This window comes from Heteronotia binoei, chromosome 2 (assembly GCF_032191835.1).
Source record: "Heteronotia binoei isolate CCM8104 ecotype False Entrance Well chromosome 2, APGP_CSIRO_Hbin_v1, whole genome shotgun sequence".
NCBI lineage: Eukaryota > Metazoa > Chordata > Lepidosauria > Squamata > Gekkonidae > Heteronotia > Heteronotia binoei.
Window position 1 is genome coordinate 195486928 of NC_083224.1, and position 14619 is coordinate 195501546.

Genomic DNA, 14619 nt, shown 5'->3' on the forward strand with positions numbered 1-14619 from the left:
CAAGGAAGGAGCCTCAGCCAATGGAGAAAACAGGGGAGGGACGGTGGCTCAGTGGTAGAGCATCTGGTTGGGAAGCAGAAGGTCCCAGGTTCAATCCCTGGCATCTCCAAAAAAAGGTCCAGGCAAATAGGTGTGGAAAACCTCAGCTTGAGACCCGGGAGAGCTGCTGCCAGTCTGAGAAGACAATACTGACTTTGATGGACTGCAGGTCTGATTCAGTATAGGGCAGCTTCATATGTTTATATACATAGGTTCATATGTTCAACAGTGGTTTTGCTCTGTAGCTCCTGTGTGATTGAGCAAGCCTTGCAAAACAAGCTGTTATGCGGAAGGAAGCAAGAGAGGGGGAGAAGGAAGCAGATGACAGCCAGTTGCTCGGGGGCCTGATAGGAGCCCTCCGGGGGTCTGATTTGGCCCCTGGGCCGCATGTTTGACACCCCTGCCCTATGCAGTCAAGCTCTTGGGAGAGGGGCCTCGCCAGTTGTCTCCTAATACCTCCTGCAGGCACCTTCTCAAAAGGCCCTTTGCAGGGGAGAGGCAGAGAAAAGCAAACCTGCCCATGCGCCCCTAAAGGCGTGGGGGCCCTTAGGCCAGCCCCTACTCGGCCTACTTGTTAATCCGGCCATGGCAGGGAGGAAGACTTGAAAAATCATCCCTAATCGAAAGACGCTGGGCAGAAATCCCTCCCCCACGTCCTTCCCCAAATTGCCACAGACGTCTCGGAAGTGAAGGAGCCCCACTACAGACAGCTGACACAGCTGTCCGAGAAACAGCTGGGGAGGAGAGAACGATATTTCTGATTGCACAAAGAACGGCGTTTCCTCATGTCGTGGGAGACGACGGAGCACCTGTTCCGTGGGCGGATGCCTCTTCCTCCCTGCACCTCATTGTTGCCATGTTTCAGACTCACCCCACATCCCACTCGCTTTGGTAAGATGAGACAAACAGGATCTCTTACTGCTCTTTAGGGTTGGCAGATCCAGCTTGGAAATCCTGGTGATTTGGGGATGGGGCAGGGGCCTCAGTGGAGGACAATTGACCCTCCAAAACAGGGGTGGCCAAGCTTGCTTAACATAAAAGCCACACAGAATAGAATCAGATGTCTGAGGGAGGGAAGGGAGGGAGGAAGGGAAGGGAGGGAGGCAAATAGATGGGGGAGGGGAGGTAGAGGTGGAAAGAAAGCAACTTTAGATGCATTCGCCAAGCTTCCAGCTGGCTTGGTTTGGAGAAGTGATTTAAAGAGACAAATTACTTCTCCAAGATGGCTGATTTTATTTATTTATTTGTTTGTTTATGATTTGTATCCCGCCCTTCCCACAAGTGGCTCAGGGCGGCTTCCAACAACTAGTCAAACATAAAAATTAAACAATATTTAAGTATATAAACAGTTAAACATTTAAAACAGTTAAAACCTTAAAAACCAGTAAACATTCCAAATATATATAAAAACAGGAGTCTGGCAAGCTACATTGAGTTCTCATCTCAGCTAGGTGTAGGCTAGCCGGAAGAGGGTCGTCTTACAGGCCCCGCGGAACTGAACAAGGTCCCGCAGGGCCCTCACCTCCTCCGGCAGCTGATTCCACCATGTAGGGGCCATAACAGAGAAAGCCCTTTCTCTGGTGGATTTCAAGTGGGCTTCTTTTGGCCCAGGGATAGTGAGGAGATTTTGTGTTCCTGACCTCAGTACTCTCTGGGGAACATGTGGGGAGAGATGGTCCTTCAGGTAGGAAGGTCCCAGGCCATATAGGGCTTTAAAGGTAATAACCAGCACCTTGTACCGGACTCGGTATATCACTGGAAGCCAGTGCAGGGTCCGAAGACCCGGCCGAATGTGTCCCCACTTTGGGAGACCCAGTAACAGCCGGGCTGCGGCATTCTGCACCAGCTGCAATTTCCGAGTTTGGGACAGGGGCAGCCCCATGTAGAGGGCATTGCAGTAGTCCAACTTCGAGGTGACCGTAGCATGGATCACTGTTGCTAGGTCATCGCGCTCCAGGAAGGGGGCCAACTGCCTTGCCCGCCTAAGGTGAAAGAACGCGGACTTGGCAGCGTCTGCTATCTGAGCCTCCATCTTTAGGGAAGGCTCCAATAGTACCCCCAAGCTCCTGACCCTGTCCGCCGCTGTCAGCGGCGCACCGTCAAAAACTGGTAGGGGGATTCCCCCTCCCGGCCCACGGCGACCCAAGCAAAGGACCTCTGTCTTCGCAGGATTTAGCCTCAGTCCACTCAGCCTGAGCCACTCAGCCACGTCCTGTAGTGCCCGGTCAAGATTTTCCGGGGTGCAGACGAGCTGGCCGTCCATCAGTAGATAGAGCTGGGTGTCATCAGCGTACTGGGGGGGGGGAGCTTTGAGAGCCACACGATATGTGTGAAAGAGCCACATGTGGCTACCGAGGGGGGTGTGGCCTAATATGCAAAAGGTGTGGGGCAAAGCCTGATATGCAAAGGGAGTTCCTGCTACAATAGAAGACCTGGCTACATATATTTTAGAGGTTTGCTACCGGAAAGTTCCTGGTAGCTATTTAATCTGGTCCCAGCCCATCCTAAGATGAGGGCAAGACTCGGGGGACAGATGTGTACGTATGATTGCGCATATTAAATCTGGATGGAAGGCATGGCTAGGTTGGGCCAAATCTCTAATGTGATAAGAACATAAGAGAAGCCATGCTGGATCAGGCCAACAGCCCATCCATTCCAACAATCTATGTCATACAGTGGCCAAAACCCAGATGTCATCAGGAGGTCCACCAGTGGGGCCAGGACACTAGAAGCCCTCCCACTGTTGCCCCTCCCAAGCACCAAGAATACAGAGCATCACTGCCCCAGACAAGAACTTAAGAGAAGACACGTTGAATCAGGCCAGTGGCCCATCCAGTCCAATACTCTGTGTCACACAGTGGCCAAAGAACCAGGTGGCATCAGGAGGTCCACCAGTGGGGCCAGAACACTAGAAGCTCTCCCACTGTTGCCCTTCTAAGCACCAAGAATACAGAGCATCACTGCCCCAGACAAGAAGTTCCTCTGCTCCATATGTTTATCCAATCCCCTCTTGAAGCCATCTATGCATGTAGCTGCCACTACCTGTGGCAGTGAATTCCACATGTTAATCATCCTTTGGGTGAAGAAGGACTTCCTTGTATCAGTTCTAACCTGACTGCCCAGCAATTTCATGGAATGCCCACGAGTTCTTGTCTTGTGAGAAAGGGAGAAAAGGACTTCTTTCTCTACTTTCTCCATCCCAGGCAGAATCTTGTCAACCTCTCTCATGTCACCCCGCAGTCGACGTCTCTCCAAGCTAAAGAGCCCCAAGCGTTTTAACTTTTCTTCATAGGGGAAGTGTTTACTTTACTTTACTTTACTTTATTCGATTTATATCCCGCCCTATCCCACCGAGGTGGGCTCAGGGCGGCTTACAACAATAAAAGCTAACAGAGGTCGATTTAAATACGATTAAAATTATACAATAAAATACATAAAAACCTAAAAATACATAAAACTCACATCGATATACACTATGTTCCGAACCTTTAATCATTCTAGTTGCCCTTTTCTGGACTTTCCCCAATACTATAATGTCCTTTTTGAGGTGCGGTGACCCGAATTGTACACAGTATTCCAAATGAGACCGCATCATCGATTTATACAGGGGCAGATTCTGAAAGTTGGGTGGGTAGGAGGGCACCCCTGCTCCCAGAAGCCCTTAGTCCAGCCATGAATAGCTGGCAGCTCCATGTGCCTTGTTTTCCACCACCATGAGCCTGAACGGTCAGTTCTTGGGTGGGTGGGAAGAGAGGTCTCTAGATTGCACAGACCGCAAAGGGAGCTAGAGCCCTTTCAGGGTGGGGAGGGAGGGAGGGGCGGCCAGGACATGTCTCCCCCAGCCAGCGTGTACAAGTAGGGTTGCCAAGTCCAATTCAAGAAATATCTGGGGACTTTGGGGGTGGAGCCAGGAGACTTTGGGGGGTGGAGCCAGGAGACATTAGGGGTGGAGCCAAGATCAAGGCTGTGACAAGCATCATTGAACTCCAAAGGGAGTTCTGGCCATCAAATTTAAAGGGATGGCACACCTTTTTAATTCCTTCCTTCCATAGGAAATAATGGATAGGGGCACCTTCTTTTGGGGCTCACAGAATTGGACCCCCTGGTCCAATCTTTTTGAAATTTGGGAGGTATTTTGGGAAGAGGCACTAGATGCTATACTGAAAATCTGGTGCCTCTACCCAAAAAAACAGCCCCCCCCCCAGAGCCTCAGATACCCGCAGATCAATTCTCCATGATTTTCTATGGGAATAAATCTCCATAGGGAATAACAGAGTTCCCAGCAGACATTTCCCTCCCCTCCCCCCGCTTTCTGACGACCCTGAAGCGGGGGGGGGAGGGCCTCCAAACCGGGGGATCCCCTGCCCCCACCTGGGGATTGGCAACCCTATGTACAAGCCACGCATGTTCCCTGCTGCTCCCGGTTGGGGAAGGGCACAGGAAAGCAAGGGAATGGGGAGGGAGCGCAGAGATACAAGTCAGCCTTCTTTGGAACTTCGGAATTGGAAGTTGATCACTGCAGGCTGAGCTCCAGGAAAGGTAGAAGGGGAATCGGAGCGTACATGGAATTTAAATCACACTGGAGGAGGGAGGGAGAGGGGTGGCCCCCAATCTCTGCAGCTGCTTGCTCTCACCCCCATGGACCCCCTCCTGTGGACCCCCCATGGCCCTGTCCTCCTGTGATGCTTAGCTACAGGGCTGGTCTGGACCAGTTTGGAGCCATCCTGAGAGCGTAGGAGTTCCGCCGACTTCCGGCAAGCGTGACTCAGTCTTTCCCCTGGAGGGTTTGTGGCAGTGGGAAAAGCAATGTCGCGCTGTCGGCTCAGAAGTAGGTCAACGGTTTTCCGGGAGGGAGAGAAACGGATGGGATCCAGTCTCCTGGCCGGCTGGATACAGGACGTGCAAACTGGGCACTGTGTTCTCCTAAGCCTGCGCTGGGAGTCGCTGTTCCATTTGGCCGCCGAGTCGTTGCCCGCTTTCTCTGAAAGTGCAAATCCGAAGCCATTGCGGTGGTTCAAAGTCTGAAGGGCCCCAGAGGAGTTTTCATTAAATTCCTTGGCAGCCTCTTGCACTCTTTGGCCACCTGGGGAAGTTGCCTCTCATAAAATGAGGAAATGAAGAAAACTCTGAAAGAGTCTTGGGCTGCGCGTGAGGCTGCTGCCTGATACAGAATCAGACCGTTGGTCCACCAAGGGCGGTATTGCCTGCACAGACTGGCAGCGGCTCCTCAGGGTTGCAGGCAGAGGTCTTCCACACAGAGCCCTGCTGGATCAGCCCGATAGCCCAGCCAGTCCAGCATCTTGTCTCGCTCAGTAGCCAACCAGTTCCTCTGGACGGCCAACAACAGGAGAGCCAGTTTGGTGTGGTGGTGAAGTGTGTGGACTCTTATCTGGGAGAACTGGGTTTGATTCCCCACTCCTCCACTTGCACCTGCTGGAATGGCCTTGGGGCAGCCACAGCTCTTGCAGAAGTTGTCCTTGAAAGGGCAGCTTCTGAGAGAATCCTCTCAGCCCCATCCACCTCACAGGGTGTCTGTTGTGGGCGAGGAAGGGAAAGGAGATTGTAGGCCGCTCTGAGACTCTGTCCTTGAAAGGGTAGCTTCTGGGAGAGCTTTTTCAGCCGCACCCACCTCACAGGGTGTCTGTTGTGGGGGAGGAAGGGAAAGGAGATTGTAGGCCGCTCTGAGACTGTCCTTGAAAGGGCAGCTTCTGGGAGAGCTCTCAGCCCCATCCACCTCACAGGGTGTCTGTTGTGGGGGAGGAAGGGAAAGGAGATTGTAGGCCGCTCTGAGACTTTGTCCTTGAAAGGGTAGTTTCTGGGAGAGCTCTCTCAGCCCCACCCACCTCACAGGCTGTCTGTTGTGGGGGAGGAAGGGAAAGGAGATTGTAGGCCGCTCTGAGACTCTGTCCTTGAAAGGGTAGCTTCTGGGAGAGCTCTCAGCCCCACCCACCTCACAGGGTGTCCGTTGTGGGAGAGGAAGGGAAAGGAGATTGTAGGCCGCTCTGAGACTTTGTCCTTGAAAGGGTAGTTTCTGGGAGAGCTCTTTCAGCCCCACCCACCTCACAGGGTGTGTGTTGTGGGGGAGGAAGGGGAAGGAGATTGTAGGCCGCTCTGAGACTCTGTCCTTGAAAGGGTAGCTTCTGGGAGAGCTCTCTCAGCCCCACCCACCTCACAGGCTGTCTGTTGTGGGAGAGGAAGGGAAAGGAGATTGTAGGCCGCTCTGAGACTCTGTCCTTGAAAGGGTAGCTTCTGGGAGAGCTCTCTCAGCCCCACCCACCTCACAGGCTGGCTGTTGTGGGGTGGGGCTGAGAAGGTAAAGGAGATTGTGACCACTCTGAGATGCTAAGATTCAGAGTATAGGGTGGGATATAAATACAATATCATCTTCTTCTTCTTCTTCTAGGCTGAGACCTTCCCCTGATGTTGCCTCCTGGCTCTGGGATTCAGAGGATTAGTGCTTCTGAAAGTGGAGGCTCCTCTCAATCATCAGGACTATTATTATTATTATTAATTATTAATAATAGGAGAGCCAGTTTGGTGTAGTGGTTAAGTGTGCGGACTCTTATCTGAGAGAACCGGGTTTGATTCTCCACTCCTCCACTTGCACCTGCTGAGATGGCCTTGGGTCAGCCATAGCTCTGGCAGAGTTGTCCTTGAAAGGGCAACTGCTGGGAGAGCCCTCTCAGCCCCACCGACCTCACAGGGTGTCTGTTGTGGGGGAGGAAGGGAAAGGAGATTGTGAGCCGCTCTGAGACTCTTTGGAGTGGAGGGCGGGATATAAATCCAATAGCTTCATCTACCTCACAGGGTGTCTGTTGTGGTGGAGGAAGGGAAAGGAGATTGTGAGCTGCTCTGAGACTCTTTGGAGTGGAGGGCGGGATATATATCCAATATCTTCATCTACCTCACAGGGTGTCTGTTGTGGGGGAGGAAGGGAAAGGAGATTGTGAGCCGCTTTGAGACTCTTCGGAGTGGAGGGCGGGATATAAACCCAATATCTTCATCTACCTCACAGGGTGTCTGTTGTGGGGGAGGAAGGGAAAGGAGATTGTGAGCCGCTCTGAGACTCTTCAGAGTGGAGGGCAGGATATAAATCCAATATCTTCATCTACTTCACAGGGTGTCTGTTGTGGGGAGGAAGGGAAAGGAGATTGTGAGCCGCTCTGAGACTCTTTGGAGTGGAGGGCGGGATATATATCCAATAGCTTCATCTACCTCACAGGGTGTCTGTTGTGGGGGAAGAAGGGAAAGGAGATTGTGAGCCGCTCTGAGACTCTTCGGAGTGGAGGGCGGGATATAAATCCAATATCTTCATCTACTTCACAGGGTGTCTGTTGTGGGGAGGAAGGTAAAGGAGATTGTGAGCCGCTTTGAGACTCTTCGGAGTGGAGGGCGGGATATAAACCCAATATCTTCTTCATCTTCTAATAGTTTATTTATATTCCGCCCATTCGCCTGCAGCGGCTCAGGGTGGAGCACAACATAATTAAAATCACAATAATATCATATATTAATAAAAGCAATTACAATTATTCCATAAACAAATAGCTCGGCAGAACCATTATGATGAGATGGTGCAGTTGGACAGTGCAGCAATCAGCTCAGTAGGATATACGGTAGGGGAGGCCAACCGATCTAATGGGCAGATGCCCAACGCCACCCCAAAACCTGGTGGAACAGCTCCGTTTTACAGGCCCTATGAAAGGCTAGTAAGCCCGGTAGTAATAGCCAGGTAGTAAGCCAGCCTAGTAATAGCCGTTGACAGACTTCTGCTCCATGAACCTAGCCCCTTGTAAAGCTGTTTATTCCTCCAGCCGTGAATCCCACATTTTAACCACCCTCTCTGTAAAGTAGCCTTTTGTCTGTCCCGAACCTGTTGCCTACCCCGTGGCCCCTCTAGTGAGCCCCGAATTCTGCTTTCTGCCTCCTCCGCAACGTTGCATTTGAATTTTGCAGCTGTGCCATTTTGACACAAAAAGCCCGGTTTGCGTTTCACCCATTGCACCAGTTGAAGCTGCAAGACTCACTTCTTTTCCTGCATCCTAGTGATGCATAATGCTAAAAGAGCTAGAACTTCTGGCTGCCAGACAATCTTCGGATCTCCAGGCTGTTCTACACGCAATGCCATACAGTGATGAGAGCCAGCTTGGTGTAGTGGTTAAGTGCGCAGACTCTTATCTGGGAGAACTGGGTTTGATTCCACACTTCTCCACTTACACCTGCTGGCATGGCCTTGGGTCAGCCATAGCTCTAATAGAGAGCCAGTTTGGTGTAGTGGTTAAGTGTGTGGACTCTTATATGGGAGAACTGGGTTTGATTCCCCACTCCTCCACTTGCACCTGCTGATCAAAGACCGTTTTCGCACACAGCTCACCTCGCAGTCACAGTCCTGTTCCCTCCGCAGCGTCCGGTCGGATTTCACCCCATCTGCGCCGGAGTTACAGGAAGTGCCGCGGCTTTTGCGTAGCAAACGTAAACCGCTAAACCCAGTTTACGTTTGCTTCGCAGAAGCTGCGGCACTTCCTGTAACTCCAGCGCAGATGGTAGAAATCCGACCGGACGCTGCGGAGGGAACAGGATTGTGACTGCGAGGTTAGCTGTGTGCGAAAACGGTAAAAGTTTTCTCTAAACTGGAGTCTTGAGAACAAAAATTGTGCTTTGTGAGCTACTGGCAATAAAGTTGTGAGATACTGGTGTTAAAGTTGTCAGCTCCTGCATAAATCATTTTGTTCTAGGGCCATATTTTCCTGAGCTGAGACCAAAATCTGTGAGCTGGTGACTAAAAAATTTTTGAGCTAACTCACACTAACTCAGCTTAGAGGGAACACTGCTGCTAATGTGACCTTGAGTCAGTCACAAGTTCTCTCAAAGCTGTTCTGTTCAAGAGCAGTTTCTGTCAGAGCTCTCTCAGCTCCACCTACCCCATAGGGTGTCTGTTGTGAGGAGGGAAAGGAGATTGTAAGCTGCTCTGAGACGCCTTCAGGTAGTTAAAGGCAAGGTATAAATCCAATCTCCTTCTCCTTCTTCTTCTCCTCCTCCTCCTCCTCCTTCTCCTTCTTCTTCTCCTTTTCCTTCTCCTCCTCCTCCTCCTTCTCCTCCTCCTCTTCCTTCTCCTCCTCGTCCTTTTCCTTCTCCTTCTTCTCCTCTTCCTTCTCCTCCTCGTCCTTTTCCTTCTCCTTCTCCTTCTTCTCCTTCTCCTCCTCCTCTTTCTTCTTCTTCTTCTTCTTCTTCTTCTTCTTCTTCTTCTTCTTCTTCTTCTTCTTCTTCTTCTTCTTCTTCTTCTTCTTCTTCTTCTTCTTCTTCTTCTCCTTTTCCTCCTCCTCATCTTCCTCCTCCTCCTTCTCCTCCTCCTTCTCCTCTTCCTTCTCCTCCTCCTCTTCCTTCTCCTTCTCCTTCTCATCCTGCATCTTTTGGCCAAAATCTCATGACATTGATGCCATTTTTAACACTGTTTCTACATCCGTTGCTTAAAAAATGTCCGAGAAACAAGTGAATCAGGAATGTCAAGCAACAACAATAAGCAGAAAAGCTTATAAGGAGTATAAGGAGTAAAAACGCACACCCCTGATTCTCTGACGGGCACCACTGGGAGAGAGGGCAGTTGGCAGGCAGTGGACAGGTCCGCTCAGTATTCTCATCTGAAAAGTAGGACTTGCCGTTCCAGGTGTGGGCGCTATTGGCATGGGATTCCTCAAGATGCCTTCAGAGCAGGGGTGGAATTCTAGCAGGAGCTCCTTTGCATATTAGGCCACACCCACCTAATATAGCCAATCCTCCATGAGCTTACAAGGCTCTTTTTTGTAAGCTCTTGAAGGATTGGCTACATCAGGGGTGTGTGGCCTAATATGCAAAGGAGCTCCTGCTAGAATTCCACCCCTGCTTCAGAGGGTTCTTCCTCAGCTATTAGGGGTTGGGTTCTCCTCTCGAAATGGTCACTATTTATTTTATTTATTTACTTATTTTTGTAAATTTATAGTCCGCCCTTTCCCATAGTGGGCTCAGGGTGGATTCCAACATGGTAGAACAATTAAAACTAATGATAAACAATCAAACAGATAAATAATAAAGCAGTCAAACAGTTAAAACAGGTTAACATTAACAGATCAACATAAGTTGACCAACAGGGGGCAGGTGGGTGGATAGATAGGTAGAGACCTCTCTTCAGGTGCATAAGTCATTCTAGAAGTTTTTAGAGTTATTCCAGAAGCTACTTTGGTGATTCTAGAAGCTTCCATCTTGGTCTGAGTCGTAACCATTCCTTTTCTGTTTCTCTCTGCAGTCAAAAAAGCCAAGTTTGATGGCCCTCAAGGTGAGTCCCTCTTTGCTATTTCATGTGACCTTTTGAGCTGAGTAAGCTCAAATAATGACTGATTTCGCACTCACCCTTACGCTGCTCTCACATTCGTCTTCTTAGCGCGGGGTCCTCCCGATTTCCTATTATTTGCGTCAGGGCTGCAGCAAACATCACGGTTTTCGCGCAGCAAACGGAAACCGCTAAAAACCAGTTTCCATTTGCTGCACGAAAACCACGATGTTTACTGCAATAAACGCAAATAGTGGGAAATCGGGAGGACCCCGCACTGAGAAGACGGATGTGAGAGCGGCGTAAGGGTGAGTGTGAAATCAGCCAATGTGTTTTGCAACTGGATTTAGTGTAAGAATAGGAAAAATCCGGTTGCAAAATGCATTATTTAGTGTAGTGTGAACATACCCAACATGTCAGACTCTAGGCTTGCTAGGGCTTTTTTTTGGTAGAAAAAGCCCAGCATGAACTCATTTGCATATTAGCCCACACCCGCTGATGTCCAGCCAGCCGGAACTGTGTTCCTGTGCATTCCTGCTCAAGAAAAGCCCTGAGGCTTGACAACCTCCAGTTGATGTCTAGAGATCTCCCAGTATTAGATCAGTTCCCCTGGAGGAAAATGGAGGGTGGACTCTGGCATTTTACCCTGCTGAGACCCCCTCCCCTCCACAAACCCCACCCTACAAAGTCTCCATCCCCAAAATCTCCGGGTATTTCTCAACCCCTCCACAAACCCCACCCTGCGTAGTCTCCATCCCCAAAATCTCCGGGTATTTCTCAACCCCTCCACAAACCCCACCCTGCGTAGTCTCCATCCCCAAAATCTCCGGGTATTTTTCAACCCCTCCACAAACCCCACCTTACATTGTCTTCATCCCCAAAATCTCTGGGTATTTCTCAACCCCTCCACAAACCCCACCCTACATAGTCTCCATCCCCAAAATCTCCGGCTATTTCTCAACCCCTCCACAAACCCCACCTTACATTGTCTTCATCCCCAAAATTTCTGGGTATTTCTAAACCCCTCCACAAACCCCACCCTACATTGCCTCCATCCCCAAAATCTCCGGGTATTTCTCAACCCCTCCACAAACCCCCCCTACATAGTCTCCATCTCCAAAATCTCCGGTTATTTCTCAACTCCTCCACAAACCCCACCCTACATTGTCTCCATCTCCAAGATCTCCAGGTATTTCTTAACCCATCTCAGTGGCCCAACTCATCCATCATGACCTTGGCGGAGGGGGGGAACACTGAAGTTTTCCCAGAGTCATAGCTCCAGAGGGTGGTCTCCCCAACCTCCACCCTCAAATCTTCAGGAATTTCCCAACCCAAAGCCGGCAACCCTAGGATGATGGTCACCTCCATCTGATTTTTAGGGTCCTACTTTTGGTTTTGGGCCTACTTACAGTTTCACACCTCCTTGCAGTTGGGGTTGATACTCTGGTTTTTGAGCCAAACTCCAGAGTTTGAAACCAAATTTACCACAGAGTTTTGCCCCCAAACCAGTGTCATGCCTCCCCCCAACCTAGGGTTTCCAATTCAAGGAATATCTGGGGACTTTGGGGGTGGAGCCAGGAGACCTTGGGGGTGGAGCCAGGAACAAGGGTGTGGCAAGCATGATTGAACTCCAAAGGCAGTTCTGGCTATCACATTGAAAGGGTGATAGCTGGATAACATTTTAAATGCCTTCCTTCTATAGGAAACAATAGAGGATAGGGGCACCTTCTTTTGGGGCTCATAGAATTTGACCCCCTGGTCCAATCTTTTTGAAACTTTGGGGGATATTTTGGGGAGAGGTGCCAGATGCCTCTAGCTCAAAATACAGCCCCCTCCAGAGCCCCAGATACACGGATCAATTCTCCATTATTTTCCATAGGGAATAATAGAGTTCCCAGTAGACATTTCCCTCCCCTCTCCCCGCTTTCTGATGACCCTGAAGCAGGGGGAGGGCCCTCCAAACCGGGGGATCCCCTGCCCCCACCTGGGGATTGGAAACAGGAAAGAAAGCCCGTAGGCATCCACGTAAACCCCAGATTTTCCAATTATTTTATACAATCAAATATCCTCATAGAATCATACAATACCAAAAGTGCACATATAAGACACACCCATACCCGAAGTCCAATTACTTATAGCAGTAGTCTATTGCTTTGGGATACAAATCCTTGTCATTGTTCCTTAAAGCTGGGACTCCGAGACATGGTGGGATGAGCCGTGCAGATGGAGCCCTGTGCTCCAAATCTTCTCATAGCCAGTGTAGAGATGACAAGCAGCAATGCAGAAGGACGCAACAGGGATTCACTTGATGCCCTGTTTCACGATAGGCATCAATAACCTGGGGACTGGCAACCCTACCCCAACCAGAACTGGAAGTAGGCCTGAAACCAGAAGTCGACCCAAAATTGCTCAACATCACTTCCGGTCTCCTTGAAGGATGTTAGTCGACACCCCCCACCCCAGTCAGGTAAGTTAACCTGAGAATCCCCTGTGCTGACTGTTCTGTATTGCTTTTTTCTCCCGACAGAAAAATTCAACACCTACGTGACCCTCAAAGTGCAGAATGTGAAGAGTACCACAATTGCAGTGCGAGGGAACCTTCCGTGCTGGGAGCAAGATTTCATGTTGTAAGCACTCCACGGCTGTGGGGACTGGAAATGGCTCGTAACTGGATGTGGGGGCCTACAAGTAGACCTGAAACTGATTGGAAACACACCAAATAAGGTTGTCAAGTCCCCCCCGCGGCTTCTGGTGGACCTACTGTACCATAGAGTTTCCCCTCCCAAATTCCTAGAGCGTCCGGGAAAACCATAGTGTTTCCCCAGAAATGCCTAGAGCAGCCAGCACTATGACATCACTGAACAACTAGCATTGCCAGGTCTGTGTTGGAAAATCTTGAGATTTTGGGGGTGGAGCCAGGAGAGGGCGGGGTTTGGGGAGGGGAGGGGCCTCAGCAGGATACAATACCATAGAGTCCGACCTTCCAAGCAGCCATTTTCTGCAGGGGTGAAATGACAACAAAAATACTGTGGGAAAATAACGAAAGAATCCTGAAAGTTATCAAAGATTTCAGGTTTTCACGGCTGGTAACATCATTAGGGTTTGTAGAATCTTTCGGGATCAAGTGCCATGTTCTACTGGAGAAAGTTTTCCTTCCAGACGTTTCGTTCTCAGCTGCAACGCCACTGAGGATGTTCTCTGCAGCTGAGAACGAAAGGTCTGGAAGGAAAACTTTCTTCAGTAGAACACGGCACTTGATCCCGAAAGATTCTACAAACCCTAATCCTGAAAGTACTTAACAATTCTAATAATGTCTCAGTTGTGGTTCGTCAGTATTACAGTGCAACTCATTACATGCTACAAAAGTTCATAAATCTCAAATTCAATGTGCAAGGATAGAAATAAAGTTCCTAAAAGATTCTCAGTTCGTGTGCGTCAACTTCTTGACTTTAAAGGGCTCAAAGACGTTCACCCGACTCCGCGGGAAGAATAAAGTGCTAGTGCGGTCCGAATTTCGAATCCAGACGATTTAAATTTTAGAAATCATTTCTTCACTCTTGCAGATGTTATATTGAAACTTTCATCAGTTATAGAAGCTCTGAAAATAGTGGGTCATGATAAGTCTCTGACAGTAAAGCTGCCTGTAGTACTGTTTCAGATTCCTTTGTCTAAGAGACATCTCCCACATTCCAACATCCAACGAAACACTTCTTACAGCACTAGCTCTGGAGAAAACTCTCATTTTCTCCAAGGGAGCTGATCTCTGCTAGCTGGAGATCAGTTGTAAAAGTGGGAGATCTCCAGGCCCCGCCTGGAGACTGCCAACCCTATATAGAATAAAGTATGGTGAAGGCCATCATGTGTTAACAGTCTGTAGGGAGCATTTTTGGGTACCACAAGACTGTTTCTGTTTAAAACCTGAGGAAATGTGTTGATGGTTGGGGGAGGATGGTAAGAAAGGTGAGCAAATGAAAGCTTATTGGCAGTCTTCAAAACATGGCTGGGTGATTATTTGTTGGAGATGCCTTAGACCAGAGGTGGCCAAACTGTGACTCGGGAGCCACATGTGGCTCTTTCACACATATGTGGCTCTTGAAGTCCCCTCCTACCCATTGGCCAGCTTGGAGAAGGCATTTGTCTCTTTAAAACACTTTGCCAAGCCGGCCAGTGGCTTGGAGAATGCATTTAAAGTTAAAATAGCTTTCTTTCCGCCTCTCCCCCATCTATTTTCCTTCCTTCCTTCCTTCCTTCCTTCCTTCCTTCCTTCCTTCCTTCCT

General features: G+C 49.6%; 1 protein-coding gene across 1 annotated transcript in view; it reads left to right on the forward strand.

The window, feature by feature from the left end:
• Positions 1-14619, forward strand: part of UNC13A (unc-13 homolog A) — a 230988-nt gene that overhangs the window by 33537 nt on the left and 182832 nt on the right. The window contains exons 2-3 of the mRNA XM_060233129.1: positions 10319-10348; positions 12870-12969. Coding sequence (XP_060089112.1) covers positions 10319-10348; positions 12870-12969 — 130 coding nt within the window. The remainder of the gene's footprint in view (positions 1-10318; positions 10349-12869; positions 12970-14619) is intronic.